Below are 16,339 nucleotides of genomic sequence, written 5' to 3' on the forward strand. Positions count from 1 at the left end.
ATACCAGTTAGCAGGTTAATTGGTCATTGTAAAGTGTCCTGTGATCAGGCTAGGGTTAAATAGGTGGGATGCTGGGTGGCGAGGTTCATTGGGCTGGATGGGCCTGTTCCAAACTTTATCTCTAAACTAAATTAAAATAAATCTGAAGTCAGGTTCCAGAAGCTGTGTGGAAGCCTTTAAATTGGAGTGTTCCATCACCTTACGGCAAGGGCTGGGTAATGTAAAGCAATATAAAGAGGCAAAAGTTTTACTTAGGATCACAGCATCTTGGAAAATCTCACCTTACACCAACGACTTTTACCTTTTTTGAAAATTTCATTAATACCACCAGCTCGCCCATCTGACACATTGCCTTTGTCGCCTTCTAAGTAAGGAAAAACTCTGCCCTGATGCACCCAATAATAATCATTTGATCCAAAGAAACGCACAGGGAATTCTCCGATGTGATGCTTCATTGCCTGAATGTTAGCTGGCACAGATTTGGGATTACAGATCTCAGCTGGCCACCACCTGGAGAAAAGAATCATGATAAGGATAGGTGCCAAACAGTTTACCACAACACACACAGACAAGTCTGTGTTACACTGACTTCTACCCCATGAATAACATCAATAAACCATAGTAGAAATTTTCTGTAACTACTAATGCATGTCACTTACCCAAGTTGGAATGAAGCTTTCAAGAAAACGGAGACTGTACTTTGGATTTGACCATCAAGATGAAGCAGCCACACTGCTGCCACGGGTTGAATTGAATCTTAAGATCTAGCAAAAATACTTTCCCACAAAATACTTCCTCAAAAGAACACTTCACTTCTCATTTTCTTATTACAGAGGAGGCCATGCAGTCCATCAAGTCTGTACCAGGACTCAGAAAAACCCTATCGGTCTCAATCTTCCACTTACTTTGATGCAACGTAATCATTTTCACATGCCCTTCAACTCCCCAGGCTATTCTCTACCATCCACATAGACACTAGGGGAAATTTAAAATGAACCCATTAGCGTGTCTTTGCAAAATGTGAGGCAATGGGAGCCCATGAGACAAACCATGCAGTTACAGAGAGGACATGCAAATTCCATGCTGAAAGCACTGAACTGAACACAGGTCACTGAGTTTCATCCCAATCATGATCATGCCATTTTCATCTCTGCAGTTCATTACTGCCAAAGTTATCTCTGACCAGTTCCCTCACCAACATACTCTGTTTCACTTCCCCCAGCTTGTGGCCCTGGAGTGAAGTCATATCTGAAACCATTTTCCATTTTTCAGTTGTTCCCAACTTTGGCCCTGCGCTTGACTCAACTTTTGTTGCTTCTGATTTAGATTCACAAGGCACAGAAACAGCCCCTTCACCCAACTCATCAACAGCAATCAAGATGCTTATCTAAACTAACCCTAACATGTCTGTCCCATCTCCCTCCAAACACTTCCTAGAATGGTACAGCACAGGAAAAAGGCCCTTCAGACCACAATGCCGTGCCCAATCAATTAGTAATCAAATGGCCAACTAAACTAATTCCTTTGTCCATATCCTTCCATTTCCCTCACATTCGTGTGCCTATCCAAACATATCTTAAACATTCTGATGTACCTGCCTCTACCACCACCCCAGCCAGTGCATTCCAGGCACCCACCACTCTGTACAATAAAACTTGCCCCTCAGATCTCCTTTGAACTTACTTTTTCTCACCTGAAATGCACGCCCTCAGGTATTAGACATTTCAACCCTGGGAAAAGATGCTGTCTATGTATTCTATCTATGCTTGCCCTCAATCCAGGCAGCATCTTTTGCACCCTCTCCAAAGGCTCAACATCCTTCTTATAATAGGGCAACCAGAACCGCCAGAACTGTATGCAATACTCCATATGTGGCTTATTTAGTTATATAAAGCTGCAATATAATTTCCTGACTTTTGAACTTAAATGCTTTGACTAATAAAAGTAAACATGCCATTTGCCTTCTTAATCATCCTATCAGCTGTTCAGCCACTTTCAGGTGATATGAAGTTGGACCCCATGATCCGCTTGCTCATCAACAATACCATGCTGGTAACAGTGTACTGTTTCTTTACATTTGACCTACCACTGTGCAACACTTCACATTTGGATGGATTAAACTCCATCTGCCATTTCTTTGCTCATACCTGCAACTGATCTATGTCCCACTGTATTCTTTGCCAGTCTTCTACGCCAATCTTCTACTCATCTGCAAGCTTACTAACCCACCCATCTGCATTTTCATCCAGGTCTTTCATATACATCACAAACAGCAGCGGTCCCAGTACCAATCCCTACAGGTCACCACTAATCACAGACTAGAATAACAGGCTAAAACAAGTCCCTTCGACAACTACCCTTTGTCTTCTATAGGCAAGCCAGCTCTGAATCCAAATAGCCAATTCACCATGGGCCACGTACATCTTAATCTTCTGGATGAGCCTCCCATGAGGGACCTTCTCAAATGCCTTACTAAAATCAATGTAGACAACATGCACAGCTCTATCTTCATCAATACCATTCATCAAAGAAAACTCAAATTAGTAAGACATGACTTGCTCCTGTACAAAGCCATGCTGGCTCTCCCGAATTTGGCCATTTTTTCCCCAAATGTCCATAAATCTTATCCCTCTAAATTCTCTCCAGTAACTTCCCAGCCACAATAGCAGGAGCAAGTGTTTTATTAAGTACTCCCAATTTTTCACACAAAGTCGCAAAGTGTGAAAACATATGTACAGTGAGGAACAATATAACATTATATACTTACAGATACACAATATAATATTTATACAGATCAGTATCAGTACTTACACCTTCCTCAAATTAGCTCACAAGCACCTACCACAATTAGCATCCACCTCCAACCATCCCTGGGGAATGCACTGAGACCCATTTGTACCTTTAGACCCACCCACTTGCATATACTGACGAAAGGCAATTAATACACAAGAGAATTATCTACTACACAATACATGTACAAGTCAATTTCTAAACATATTCTAAACCATCACATAATGCCTTTTGTATTTATTTATCACCTTTCATACATTTTAATTATTAATTCTTCCCCCACCCCAACTCCTTGGTATGTTCCTTCTGTACACTGCACACGCGCAGTTTCACTCCAGCATGAACAACACCAGCTCGGAAGCAGCGCCTCGGTTTTGCCAAGATGTACCCGGAACCGCAAAAACCACAAACAAATGAACAAACAGACCAACAGAGCACTTGACAAATAATAAGCATAAAACAAATAAACATTTATGTACTAACTGTTATTCCCTGTATGTGCGTATTATGGCAAGTACATATACATGATGTGAATGTATATGTTCACATGTGTACAATGTATGGAAACTGCTTTCGATGCTATGGGTGTGCATCCCCAACACCGTCCAACAAAATATAGTACCAGACAGTTATCTTAATGTAAAAAGGGAAGAGAATGTTAATTCAAGGTTATGAAATTATTCCAATGCTGCACAAGGCCAGTGAAGAGCCCTCTGTCACAGTAGCCTTGCCCTCTCTCTGGTTATCTTCTTGCTCTTGCTATACTGCATAGAATACCCTGGGATTCTCTTTAATCCTACTTGCCAAAGATGTTTCACAGGCGTTCCTGACCTTCCTAATTCTCTTGAGTTGTTTTTTGCTTCCTTATAATCCTCAAGGGCTCTGTTTGATTCTAGCTTCCTAAGCTTTCCATATTTTCTGTTTTTTTCCTTGACTAATTACCTCTCTCAACATCCAAGGTTCATTTACCTTGCCATCTTTATCATTCCTTCTGACTGGAACATACCAGCCCTGTACTCTGTGCAGCTGGTACTTTCCACGCGTCAGATGTGACTTGCCCAGTAACAACTGTTCCTAATTAATTCTCCCTAGTTCCTGCCTAATGCTCACGTAATTTGCCCTGCTCCAACTTAATACTTCCCCGCAAGGTCCACACCTATCTTTATCTTTCGCTATCTTAAAACTTCAGGAGTTGTGGTCACTGTTCCCTAACTGCTCACCTACTGAAAGGTCGGTCACTTGGCCAGGCTCATTAACCAACACCAGGTCCACTACAGCCCCTCCTTTTGTTGGACCATCTACATCTTGATTCAAGAAACCTTCCTGGATGCACCTGTCAAATTCTGCCCCATCTAGACCTCTTGCGTTAAGGTGGTCCCAGATGAAGTTAGGGAAGTTGAAGTCCCCCATGACAACAAACCTATTATTTTTACTGCAATCCCACAGTGACTGGACCATTTCTATTTTTTAGTTTTGCTCATATAAACTCAGTGGGCGAGCCCCCCATTATATCACCCCTGAGTGTAGCTGTGATATCGTCCCTGATTAATAGCGTGCCTGCCGAGGAGAAGAGGAGATGCAGGAAGCTCCTACTACCCAAACGCCCGCTTCCCAGCTGCTCCCGTGTCCCTACTGCTCCAGATCCACAATTGGCCTCCACAGTCAGCGGTCATGCTGTTGCACCCCTCAAATCTTTCCTCTCTCATCTTAAACTCATGGCCTCTAGATCTACAGTTTCCTCCTCCGGGAACAAGACTGTGACCATCCACCTTATCTATGTCCTACATAATTGGAGCGATGGAGGATGAGAGGTGTACAAGATCATGAGAGGCATTGATCGTGTGGATAGTCAGAGGCTTTTTCCCCAGGGCTGAAATGGCTAGCACGAGAGGGCACAGTTTTAAGGTGCTTGGCAGTAGGTACAGAGGAGATGTTAGGGGTAAGTTTTTGTTTAAAAAACGCAGACAGTGGTGGGTGCGTGGAAAGAGATGCCAGCGGCGGCGGAGGTGAAAATGATAGGATCTTTTAAGAGACTCCTGGATAGGTACATGGAGCTTAAGAAAAAATAGAGGGCTATGGGTAAGCCTAGGTAGTTCTAAGGTAAGGACATGTTCAGCACAGCTTTGTGGGCCGAAGGGCCTGTATTGTGCTGTAGGTTTTCTAGTTTCTATAATTTTAAAAATCAATACAAAGTTAACCGTCAGCCTCCTTTGCTCAAACAAAAAAATCAAAAACCTATTGCAGCCTAGTCAATCTCTCCTTATAACTCAAGCCTTCTCATCCAGGCAACATACTCGTTGAGTCTCTTCTGTGCCCTCTAGCTTAATTGCATCATTCCTATTGTGTGGTGACCAACATACCAATGCTTTGTTCAACTGTAACATGTGCCAACTCTTATGCTCACTGCCATAGCCAATAAAGGGAAGCATTTTTTATTCACCTCATCTACCGATGTTGCCATCTTCAGAGAACAATGTACTTGCAACCCTGAGGTCACCTTGCTCAACAATACTCGCTAGGGCTCTGACATTCACGGTGGATGTCCTGTCCTGGTTTAACTTCCTAAAATGTAATACTTCACTCTGGTCTGAGTTAAATACCTGCCATTCCCTTACTCATTTTCACAGTTGATCTAGATCAATATCTACAGAATCTCGTATAACCTTGAACAACTTTCTTTACTGTTCATCACACCACCGATTCTGGTGTCATCTGCAAGCTTTGAACCAAAAAAAGTTGATGGAATTGTTGAATATTGTGGTTTTAAAAAACGTTAAGACTGTATTTTAAATGTCGATTGGTAGGATGTCCCAAGGCCTATAGTCAGAAGTTACATTTGCAGTTTTTGTGGAACTATATTGGTGCTGTTGGATAAAATGTCTTTGTTAGTGGAAGCTTGCAATGGCTAGAAAGTAAAACAACACCAAATAAGGAAAAGATTAGCAATTATTTTAATCAAAGGAAATGTTAGTATATGGGGAAAGGATCATGAATTGGAATTAGTGTCTTAATTGCTCAATGAAGACGCTGTCACACAAGTTCCTATGCTATTAACTTTGGGTGGGTGTGTGTGTGTGAGAGAGACAGAGCACCTTTGAACTTTATCATTAATCAGTATTAAATCAATGATACAGTACCCTCAAATAGGGTGCACAGTGTGTCACTAATGGTACCGAAGAGTAGGTACTGAGTCAAAATGGGTGAAATTACAAGAAGTGGTGAAAGGTTTGGTTAGTGTTGAGTATTAAGCAGAGAAGATGGAAAAGCATCTTCAGTAGTGGTGAGGATTGTACCTATGATAGAGCTGGCTCTGTCTACAACCCTCTGCAGCCTGTTTCAGTCCTGTGCACTGGTGATGTAACCAGTCAGAATGTTCTCACTGTACAGCTGTAGAAATTTGCCAGAGTCTTTGCTGACATACCAAATCTCCTCAAACTCTTAATGAAGTACAACTGTTGGGGTGTCTCCTTCATGATTCCATCAATGTGCTAGGCCCAAGACTGATCATCTGAGATGCTGACGCTAAGGAACTTGAAGTGCATGCCCTTTTCACTGTTGACTCCTCACTGAGGACTGGCCATTGAAAGCTTCCACTAACAAAGATATTTTATCCAACAGCACCAACATAGTTCCACAAAAACTGCAAATGTAACCTCTGACTATAGGCCTTGGGACATCCTACCAATCGACATTTAAAATACAGTCTTAACGTTTTTTAAAACCACAATATTCAACAATTCCATCAACTTTTTTTTGGTTCAAAAATATATATCGACAATTTTGGAAAACATTTGGAATTCAATTCTGAAACCAAGTTATATTACAGGAAGGCGGAGGCAGAGGCAGAGCAAAGTTAAGATGGCGCTAAATGGCGACTCTTTTGCTTGAATTTTTGGAAACTGCTCTATTTCCATCTTTAATATCTTTATTTTTCCCTTTCAGGGTTCTTCTGAAGATCCTGACCTGGAGTTATACGCTGACTTCCGTTCTTTGCGGGAATGGAACACATTCGCGGGGTTTCAGGACCGGCCATTGTTCAACGGTTTGGCCTGAAAGTCCAGCTCGGATTTAGAAGCCTAGATCTCAGGGCTCTAGAGACAGGCAGATTGAGGGCCGGTGTCACGGCAAGAGACCCGTGTGTTGTCGGGGGAGTCAGAAAATCTATTGCTGTGTGCCCGAAGGCCCGGGATCTTTGCGATCTTCAGGCACAGAGCTCGAAAAAAAGCCACATAATGGACTTTTAACATCATAAACCAGCCAGTTGTTTGTTATGTCTCCCGGCTCACTGGGAAAATGGAGACAGCTCCTTTCAGAGAGACAGAGAGAAAACCTGTGGTATGTGAATGCCGGGTGAAATGCCAAGTCTTTGGGTTAACTGCAAGTCTGTGCCTTTGCTATTGCGTTGCTCACGCTCGAGTGCTCGGTGGCGGTGCCAATGCTTGCTTTTCTTTTGCCGGTGGGGGGAGGGGGGCATCGTTGCTCGCTGCCGCTTACACGTGGAAGGGAGGGGAGCTGGGGTGACTTTGGGGTTCTTGCATTTAACTGTCATTTATTCTTTGGGGCACTTCTCTGTTTTCATGGTTGTTTGCAAAGAAAAAGCATTTCAGGATGTATATTGTATACATTCTCCGACATTAAATTTGACCTTTGAACTAAAACAAACTGAATGCTAAAAACAAACTTAAACAGAAAATACAGCCAGTCAGGCAGCATCAATGGATGGAGAAACGGTTGATTTGTTGGGTCAGGAACCCTTCATTGGAATCTTTCAATATTAAAATTAGTTAAAGCAATTTTTTTCTGCCAAAAAGGCGTAATCTAAATTTAAAAACAAATAATTACAGATATTGATAATATTATGAGTGTTCAATATAAGCTCTTAATTGTTTTCATCAATTAATTTTATCATCTGTAAGACTGAATTATAGATACAGAAAAAAAATTAGCCAGTGAGAAAAAAAGCTTAAGACTACAGGACTGATCAATCAAACGGAATTCACTCTAGATGAGCACAAGGTAATGAATTGAAAGATTTATTAACTCCCCCCCCCCCCCCCCACAACAACAGGGACAACAGGGAATTGAAAGCTATTGCATGCTAGGGTAACAGGATGAAAAGCTTAGATGTAGAACTAAAGTACCATAACCACTGGGAATCAAGAGTTGGATAGTGAGGATAAAATGGGTAGTTCATCTATCGTGGATATAATGGGCTGAATAGTCTTCTTCTGTGGCAGATATGACTATCCATGAACCTATACTTTAAATATTTTCTTGGACTCTCCATATACTTATCAGAATTTTAGTTTGTTCAATGTGATCTATTCCTGTCATCTAAAATTCAATATGCAACCCAAACCCACACATAACCCCAAAAAAAAATTAATCCAGAACAACCTTCTTTTCCTAATTGACTTTAATTAGCTATGCTACTTTTTCCAATTCAATTACCAACCCTGAAATGGAACTGCAACTCCGAAACAGATGTCAAACGATTGAACAAGTGTCACTTTCTCTGATTTCAGTCCATTAATTTATACTCTAATCAAATTTCAGCCCAACAGCTGCTTTAACTATTGCAAAATAGCTTCTGGCCCAATGCCACATCCTCCTTTACAACATGAATTATTAAGGACTTATGATATTAACTTACCTGTAGATGCCCAGCTTGACCCAGACTATTTCTTTATACCGTGATTTCTTGCCAGCTTTACAATCGTTGCAATACCAGTTTCCTTCTGGCATCTCAATATTCAGGCATTCAGGATGGAAAGAAGCTGGACAGGATTCACAGCATAATAGGCGGCCACCTTGATGCACAAAGAATTTTGTTTAGTTATTGTGTAAAATTGCACAATTTTTGCATTATGCGGCTTCTAATGGTGCTCATTGTTTTCCAGTTATAAGCTGCACTGCAGGAGTCATCAGTGATTGCTCTTGTAAAACTTAGTCTTAAAAAGAATTGGACTGGTTTATAAAAAAGATCCCAAACTGGAACTCTAAAGGCTCCATACATGTTTATTGAAGCCATGTCTTGTGAGAACCACCTTTTCATCAAGTTTGAAATCACAGTGAAATACAATTCCTCATTTCAGAACAAGATGAGGAACAAAAGGTACAGTTTTTCACTCAATTAAGCACAACTTGTGATAGAAAATTAGGATCACAAATTGAAATTGAACACATATGAAAATTAGCCCTGTTACTTCTAACAACATTGATTTATTTAAAATAATAATTTAAAGCAACTATTGCCAGTTACTTTTCTGTGTAAGATATATAAATGCTAACCTGGCGACGAAATCTGTTCTTATTAGCCTGTGAGAACCAAGACTCACTCTGGTGAAGAAACAGTGCTTTGTGTATCAGCTACAGTTCAGAGTACCAGCAACAGTGGTCACTTCTGATCCCCAAACAGCACGTTTCTCATTCAGTTCTCAACTGAAGCTATATGGCTGAAGAACTTATCACTGTAAAGATTTGGTAACTGCTAAAGTGACAAATGTTCCTCATCTAACCTGATCCAGATATACAACTAAGCACAGGAGAAATTCTAAGGAAACATTTAGCAAAAAGGAATTAAAAAAAAAAAAATTGCTGTTAATTTTCCTGGATTTCAAAATGGTCAACAACAAAAACTCCCAACTGCTGCTGTGGATCTCAAAAATGCAAAATACGTAAACAGCATCAATGAGATCAGCGCTGACCAGACCACATCAATTGATGGTTCCCAGGGAATAATTAAGGTGATGATGACCAGGGCCAGCTTGTCCTGCAGAAATGCACATACTTTTAGTATAAACACAACCGTCGCTGGAAAATCTGTTCCAGGGATGCAATCTCTTCCCCCCCAAAAAAAGAGCATGTGGAGATGAGAGCAAGTGGAAATGAATGAGAGCACAAATGGATTAACAAATACTGCAATGACTACATAAAGCATGCTCGAGAATTTTCATTTCTGGGAACACCTCCTTCCTTGGAGAAGAAAAACAAAAGCATCTTTCTGGGCTTTCAATGCTTATATCAAGTCATGTGCAGTTAATGCCAGAACAACTCTCAGCTGATGGAGAGAAGGGAAAAGGGGTAGGAATTGACTTTTGACTGTCACATGCTTTGTGTTATCGGCCAAGACAAATTTCTGCACCAAGTATCCTTTTTGTTTTAAAAGGGGAGCCTCAACAGCAAAGAAAGTTTTCTCTTCAATGATTCTACAAAACATTTGCCAACAACTCAACTTGTCCACCTAATACATGAAAGCACGAATGCACTATTTTCAGTTAGCTGGAAGGATAGGAGGAGTAAAGCAGAAACTTGATTAAAACAATAAGCAGGTTAACATCGCTGACCTTTGAAGGTAGCGTGTCTGTAAAACCCCATTCATGCTAAGCAGGTCGGGCTCAAAATAATCACAAGTCATCTACACCAAAATGTAATTAGATAGAACAGATACATAGTGAAATTGCAAAACCTGATTAAATAAAAAACAGAACACTATAAGAAGCAAGCAGGTCCAGCATTATCTATGGAGGCAAAGCATGTACATCAATGTTTTGGTTTGAGGCCTTGCATCAGGTCATGATGCTGCTTGATCTACCGAGTTCTTCCAGAAATCTGTTTTCTGTTCCAGTGTCTTCAATCCTTCAGCTTCACAGCAAGACCAAATAAATTCATTTTAAAAAGGAGTTGCCTGCAAGATTATCAGAACCAAATAAGGGTGTTTGGGTTTTAATAAAGTTAACTGAGCCGAATGTTTTGTGTTTATGTATGTAGAGACTCAGGAGTAAAAGGAAAAAATAAATCACAGCTCAATCCTGCTAAGTATACATAGGTCTGAAAAGTTGAAATGTTAAAAGGCCCAATGCAGATCATGCGCTTCCTATCCTCACCATCAGAAAATGGGTTTTCATGAGGCAAAATCAGACGGTATCAGTCTATCAGGATGCTATTCAGTGTTACAAAACTGCTCAAAAGAATGGATGGGATAGTCAAGACAGATCCAAGCATTATCAGGCATGTCACAATTTCTAGCAAGAAGCATTAAAAGGACCAAAAAATAAGGCCAGTTCTTCCTCAACTCCAACTAAAAAGTTCAAGGAGCAACTGCATTTTACCTGCATCCATTCCGTACTAGATCAGCTAGCTTGGATCAGACTACCCTTTAATTAAGGAACATGGTACTTGGCAAAGAGAAATGAAGGCTCACCAGATTAATACATTTGGATTTGTTTCATGAGGAATGCATGGCTTGAAGTTATAAATTGTGGGGTCACAGAGGTATGTGGGTGAAACATTAAAGATTAAAGGCAGGTGGTTTTCTCATCAGATATTCAATATTAAATTTTGTTACTGTCCAGAATGGGATTATCTACTGAGCATCAACAGCTTAAGATATCTAATTAAAGATCAGATTGACCTTGCAATTACTTCAAGCCCAGGATGACTTTATTTTTGATTATTTCTGCTTATTAAACAGAGCTTTTGATTTGAGATTATTGAAAAATATCAATTCACACATTTTCATGACAAGATCACATGAGATTTAATAAAGCAACAGGTTTAGCAGATGCGGGGTGGGGAAAGGGGTGAAAAAGCATGGTGGATGGGGTTGGAGGGGTGTGGTGGTGGTGGTTAAGAAATTCAAGCACATATGGTTCCAGAGATAAACTGTTTTTTATTACCTTTCCCACATTTCTTTACTGTAGTTGACGGTGAGGGAGGAATCATAGGTTTTTTCAACAACTCAGTCGAACGATTTGACTCGCTCAGTAGGTAGTGCGACTTATATGTATATGAACTGATAAGGGTTTCAGATTGGTCTTGGTTAATTACCCCTACACAAAACAGATAAAAAACATGAGCTGCAATGAAAATACCCATGATTCCCCCCCCGAAAAAAATCTGAAAAATATTAATTTAGTCTTGAAGTTTTTTTTTCAAAAAAAAAGAGGGAGGTATTTTTTTAAAGAAAGAATTTAATTAATACATGTTCTGTTTAAAGTTAATGTATTAGTTTATCCTCAGAACTAAAGAAAATTGCCTTACCTCTGGCACAGATAAAGCACCAGCTTACATTTACTTGGAGAGATGCCCGATTGTTTTTCTTCAGACTGGAATGGTTGTTGCAAATGATGCTATGGGATGAAAGAACCAGGCTGCCGGCTGCAATACAGCTCTCTCCCATGTGGTAAGCCACAGGACATCGTAAGCAGCGCATCATGCGACCTGATTTCAGATGCATCAAAATAAATCAATTGATCTTCAAAGACTTTTTAAATGTATCAAGAAAAATTAAATTTCCAAATACATAGCCCCACGTCATGCTTATTAGAAAAATTCAATTTGAAACAGTTTTTCCAAAAATGCTCACTAACACCAAATGCTAAATGTCAATTTCTTCAATGATTTCCTAAGTTCACCCAGAGGAACCCATGTAATTCTACATTTTATTGGACTATTTGCTTTTTGGCTCCTGCCTTTGAAATAATTCTTAAATTAATTTGCTCAGATAAGGAAAAGTATCAAATAGGACTGAAGTATGAGGGAAACATGAAATTACGAGGGAATGGTAATTACGAGGCAGAAGTAATAATGATTACAGGTCACTGCAGAGAGTAAACAACAGGGAGAGTAAACGTTCTGATGAAGGGTCTTGGCTCGAAATGTTAACTGTTCATTTCCTCCCACTGATGCTGTCTGACTGAAGGTTCATTTTATTGTCAAAGTACAATACAACTCTGACATTTGTCTACCCCAGATAGCCATTAAATACAAAAAGACCACGAGTGTTGATGAAAGAGAAAACATCAACTCTCCCTAACCAGCACAAAAAAAAAGAAAAAATACAATACGCGCAGACCCTAAAATACAGCCCCCACCTCTGGACCGCAGCAAAAAACAGCCACAATAACAATCAACAACCCCCTACATGTAACAATCCCCGACCCCCCCCCCATTCGCAGGAAAGAACAGCAACAGTAGTACCAAATCCCCAACAACACCCCACCAGCATTTTGTCTACATTGAGATTTCCAGAATCTTGCGTCCGTAACAGGGGTGAGTATTCCATTTCCTCTCTAATCACTTTACAATTCTCTCCTCTACTCAAAAAGAATTGCCCTGCATATTTTGAGTGACTTCTCCCTACAATCAGTTGAGGTGAAACACTATCTAACTCAATGCAGAGTGTAGCAAATGTCATAAGCATACACCCACTATAATGGATGCTAGTGTATATACAGAGGCTCAGCATATTAAAATACTGCAGAAATATTGGCTGATACATCAGCGACATTTAATATACTCTTAGACAGGCATGTGAATGAAAGAAAAATGCAAGGTTATGAACAATGTAGGAGCGAAGGGTTAGATTGAACATGGAGTATATTAAAAGATCGGCATGACATTAGAAGAATGAGGGGAGACCTCATAGAAACATTTCGAATGTTAAAAGGCATGGACAGAGTGGTTGTGGCAAAGTTGTTCCCCATGATGGGGGAGTCTAGTACGAGAGGGCATGACTTCAGGATTGAAGGGCGCCCTTTCAGAACAGAAATGCGAAAAAATTTTTTTAGTCAGAGGGTGGTGAATCTATGGAATTTGTTGCCACGGGCAGCAGTGGAGGCCAAGTCATTGGGTGTATTTAAGGCAGAGATTGATAGGTATCTGAGTAGCCAGGGCATCAAAGGTTATGGTGAGAAGGCGAGGCAGTGGGACTAAATAGGATAAAATGGATCAGCTCATGATAAAATGGCAGAGCAGACTCGATGGGCCGAATGGCCTACTTCTGCTCCTTTGTCTTATGGTCTTATGGACATTGTGGGCTGAAGGGCATGTACTGTTCTATGTTCTATAACACAGATTGGAAATATCAAAACAAAACCATGCTTCCCAAGTTGAGGGAAGCCTATCTCTCTTTAGAGCAAGCAGTTACAGCAGACCGCCACAATCTTTAACATTCACTCTATTTCATGATACAAATTCATGCTTTCCAACAATAACAATAAAATCATTAAGCTTCTTGCCAATAATGTACTGCTGCTCTGAATGAAATGCAACAGTCAGAATGTTAGTCGGCTGATAGCTCTAACCACTGATGTCACAGTACTAAGTTGAACTAATACTTAAGCAAAAGAGATGAAGCAGAAAAATAAAACTACAGTTGAATAAGTCAGGTGGATCTTTCACCAGACAAATTTAGATCCCAAACAACTTCCACAGTATTTTAAAATTACAGTTGTAATTTGATCCTTGAATTGGCATGAGAGATCAAGAATAATGGGTGATATTGAAAGTGAAGAGGCACAGGATGACATTAATCAGTTGAAAAACTGTGCAGAGCACTGGTAAATAGAATTTAATCCAGGCAAGCACAAGCACTTTCGGAGGACTAATAGGGGCAGGACATAAACAACGTGCCCTTGGATTAGAATAAATGAACAATCGGCATGGACCTGGTAGGAAAAAAGGCTCATTTCTGGGCTTTTTGGCTCAAAAATTCCTCTCAGATTGTTACAAGATGAAATCACCTTGATTTTCTCACCTTTGGTTGCTTTAGCTATTTCACAGTTATCTGCCAAGCATGCCAAACAGCAGTGGAGGGGACATCGGAATCCTTTTCCTTCAAACATGGCCGAAGAATAGCCCCGCAAACAGGATTCATGATAAAATCTTCCACACGAATTCACTGAACACCTTTTTACAACCTTTCCAGATAACTTGCAAGAAAAGCATGTGTGATTCCCTGTATGAAGATCAGTGTACAAGTAGAGAAATATATCATTCACTACAGGCTGATTGACTTCCAATGTCTTAATGCCGCAACATTCATTTTGAAAACAAGTGAAACTCAAGCTGGTGATGATACTGGAGACTGCTAGGTGGTCATGTTACAGATATCTAGTTTCATTCTGACTGAGCTCTGGGTGGAGTAAATAACAATAGTGAGGCGCCATGAAGAAGTTATTCATTAAACCAATATACGATCATTCCTCACTACGAACACAGGAGCATAGTGGTTAGCACAATCACTTTACAGCGTCAGTGATCACCAATTAGGGTTCAATTCCCACCACCTTCTGCAAGGAGGTGTACGTTCTCCCCATGACAATGCTTTTCCTCCCACATTCCAAAACATACACTCAAGGTAAGTCATGGGCATGTTCTACCTATCTCAGAGCACTATTGACACAAACTTCAATGTATATTTTGATTTATAAGGGACCAAAAAAACCACTCATTTTTATCTTCCTTTTATCAGTGAAACAATGACCATATTATCATTAGTGATAACTGCACTTCAACCATCACCAGGAAAATGAACCAGGGTTAAAATGAAATTACTTAAAGTTGCAAATTTTAATGAAGAACAGGAAAATAATGAATAAAATCACATTCCCCATTACCTGTAGTACATTCCATACATGTAAACTTCCCGTTGGGTAGCTCTGCTAGCCCAAGGCACTCTAAATGAAAGACTCGACAGCACTCGCCTTCACAGGGCACCAGAGACTCGCCGGGTTTCTCACAGATCTGAGACAGCAGATGGTCACAAAACAATCATTAAATCCAGTTTCCTGAATTATCAAAGTTCATCATAAATAAAATTTAAGACATTTATAAACAAGACAAAATCTGCAGACGCTGCAAATCCAAGCGCCACACACAAAATGCTGGAGGAACTCAGCACGCCAGGCAACATCTATAGAAAAGAGTACAGTTGACGTTTTGGGCCAAGACCCTTCATCAGGACTGGAGAAAAATTATGGAAGTCAGTAAAAAGGTGTGGGGAGGGAAGGAAGAAATGCAGGTAGTAGGTGATAGGTGAAACGGGGGGGGGGGGGGGGGCAGGAGGGGGAGGGGTGAAGTGAAGCGCTGGGAAGTCGATTGGTGAAAGAGATAAAGGGCTGGAGAAAGGAGAAATCTGACAAGAGAGGATAGAAGGCCATGGAAGAAAGGGAAGGGGGAGGAACACCTGAAGGGGGTGATGGGCAGGTAAGGAGATAAGGTGAGAGAGGGAAATGAGAAAGGGGTATCATGAGGGCCATTATTGGAAGTTTGAGAAAATGATGTTGGAGGCTACCCAGACAGAATACAAGGTGTTGCTCCTCCAACCTGAGTGTAGCCTCATCTCGGTAAAAATGAAGGCCATGGATTGACATGTCAGAATGGGACTGGGAAGTGGAATCAAAACAGGTGGCCACTGGGAGATTCTGCTTTTTCTTGTAAATGTAGCATAGCTGCTTGGCAAAGCGATCTACGACATTTATAGATGGCAATTCCCCTACCCTCTATGGAACAAAAGGGGTCCAGATCTTGCCATATTCTACAGTCATAGAAAAGTAAAGTTCAGAAACATGCCCTTCCACCCACCTAGTCCATGCCAAGCAATTTAAGCTGTCTATTCCCATCAACCTGCATTGGGACCATAACCCTCCATACCCCCACTATCCACGTACCTATCCAAACTTCTCTTAAATGTTGAAATCCAGCTCGCGTGCATCACTTGCACTGGCAGCTCGTTCCATACTCTCATGACCCTCTGAATGAAGTT

General features: G+C 40.6%; 1 protein-coding gene across 7 annotated transcripts in view; it reads right to left on the minus strand.

The window, feature by feature from the left end:
- nsd3 (nuclear receptor binding SET domain protein 3) overlaps positions 1 to 16,339 on the minus strand; it is a 97,996-nt gene that overhangs the window by 23,404 nt on the left and 58,253 nt on the right. For 6 of the 7 annotated variants that reach the window (XM_072266428.1, XM_072266432.1, XM_072266427.1 and 3 more), the window contains 6 exons: positions 15,192 to 15,318; positions 14,330 to 14,530; positions 11,833 to 12,012; positions 11,469 to 11,621; positions 8,444 to 8,600; positions 302 to 510 (listed from right to left, as the gene is read on the minus strand). In XM_072266428.1, coding sequence (XP_072122529.1) covers positions 302 to 510; positions 8,444 to 8,600; positions 11,469 to 11,621; positions 11,833 to 12,012; positions 14,330 to 14,530; positions 15,192 to 15,318 — 1,027 coding nt within the window. The remainder of the gene's footprint in view (positions 1 to 301; positions 511 to 8,443; positions 8,601 to 11,468; positions 11,622 to 11,832; positions 12,013 to 14,329; positions 14,531 to 15,191; positions 15,319 to 16,339) is intronic. The other variant, XM_072266433.1, reaches the window with a different exon arrangement.

Source organism: Mobula birostris, chromosome 8, assembly GCF_030028105.1.
Source record: "Mobula birostris isolate sMobBir1 chromosome 8, sMobBir1.hap1, whole genome shotgun sequence".
NCBI lineage: Eukaryota > Metazoa > Chordata > Chondrichthyes > Myliobatiformes > Myliobatidae > Mobula > Mobula birostris.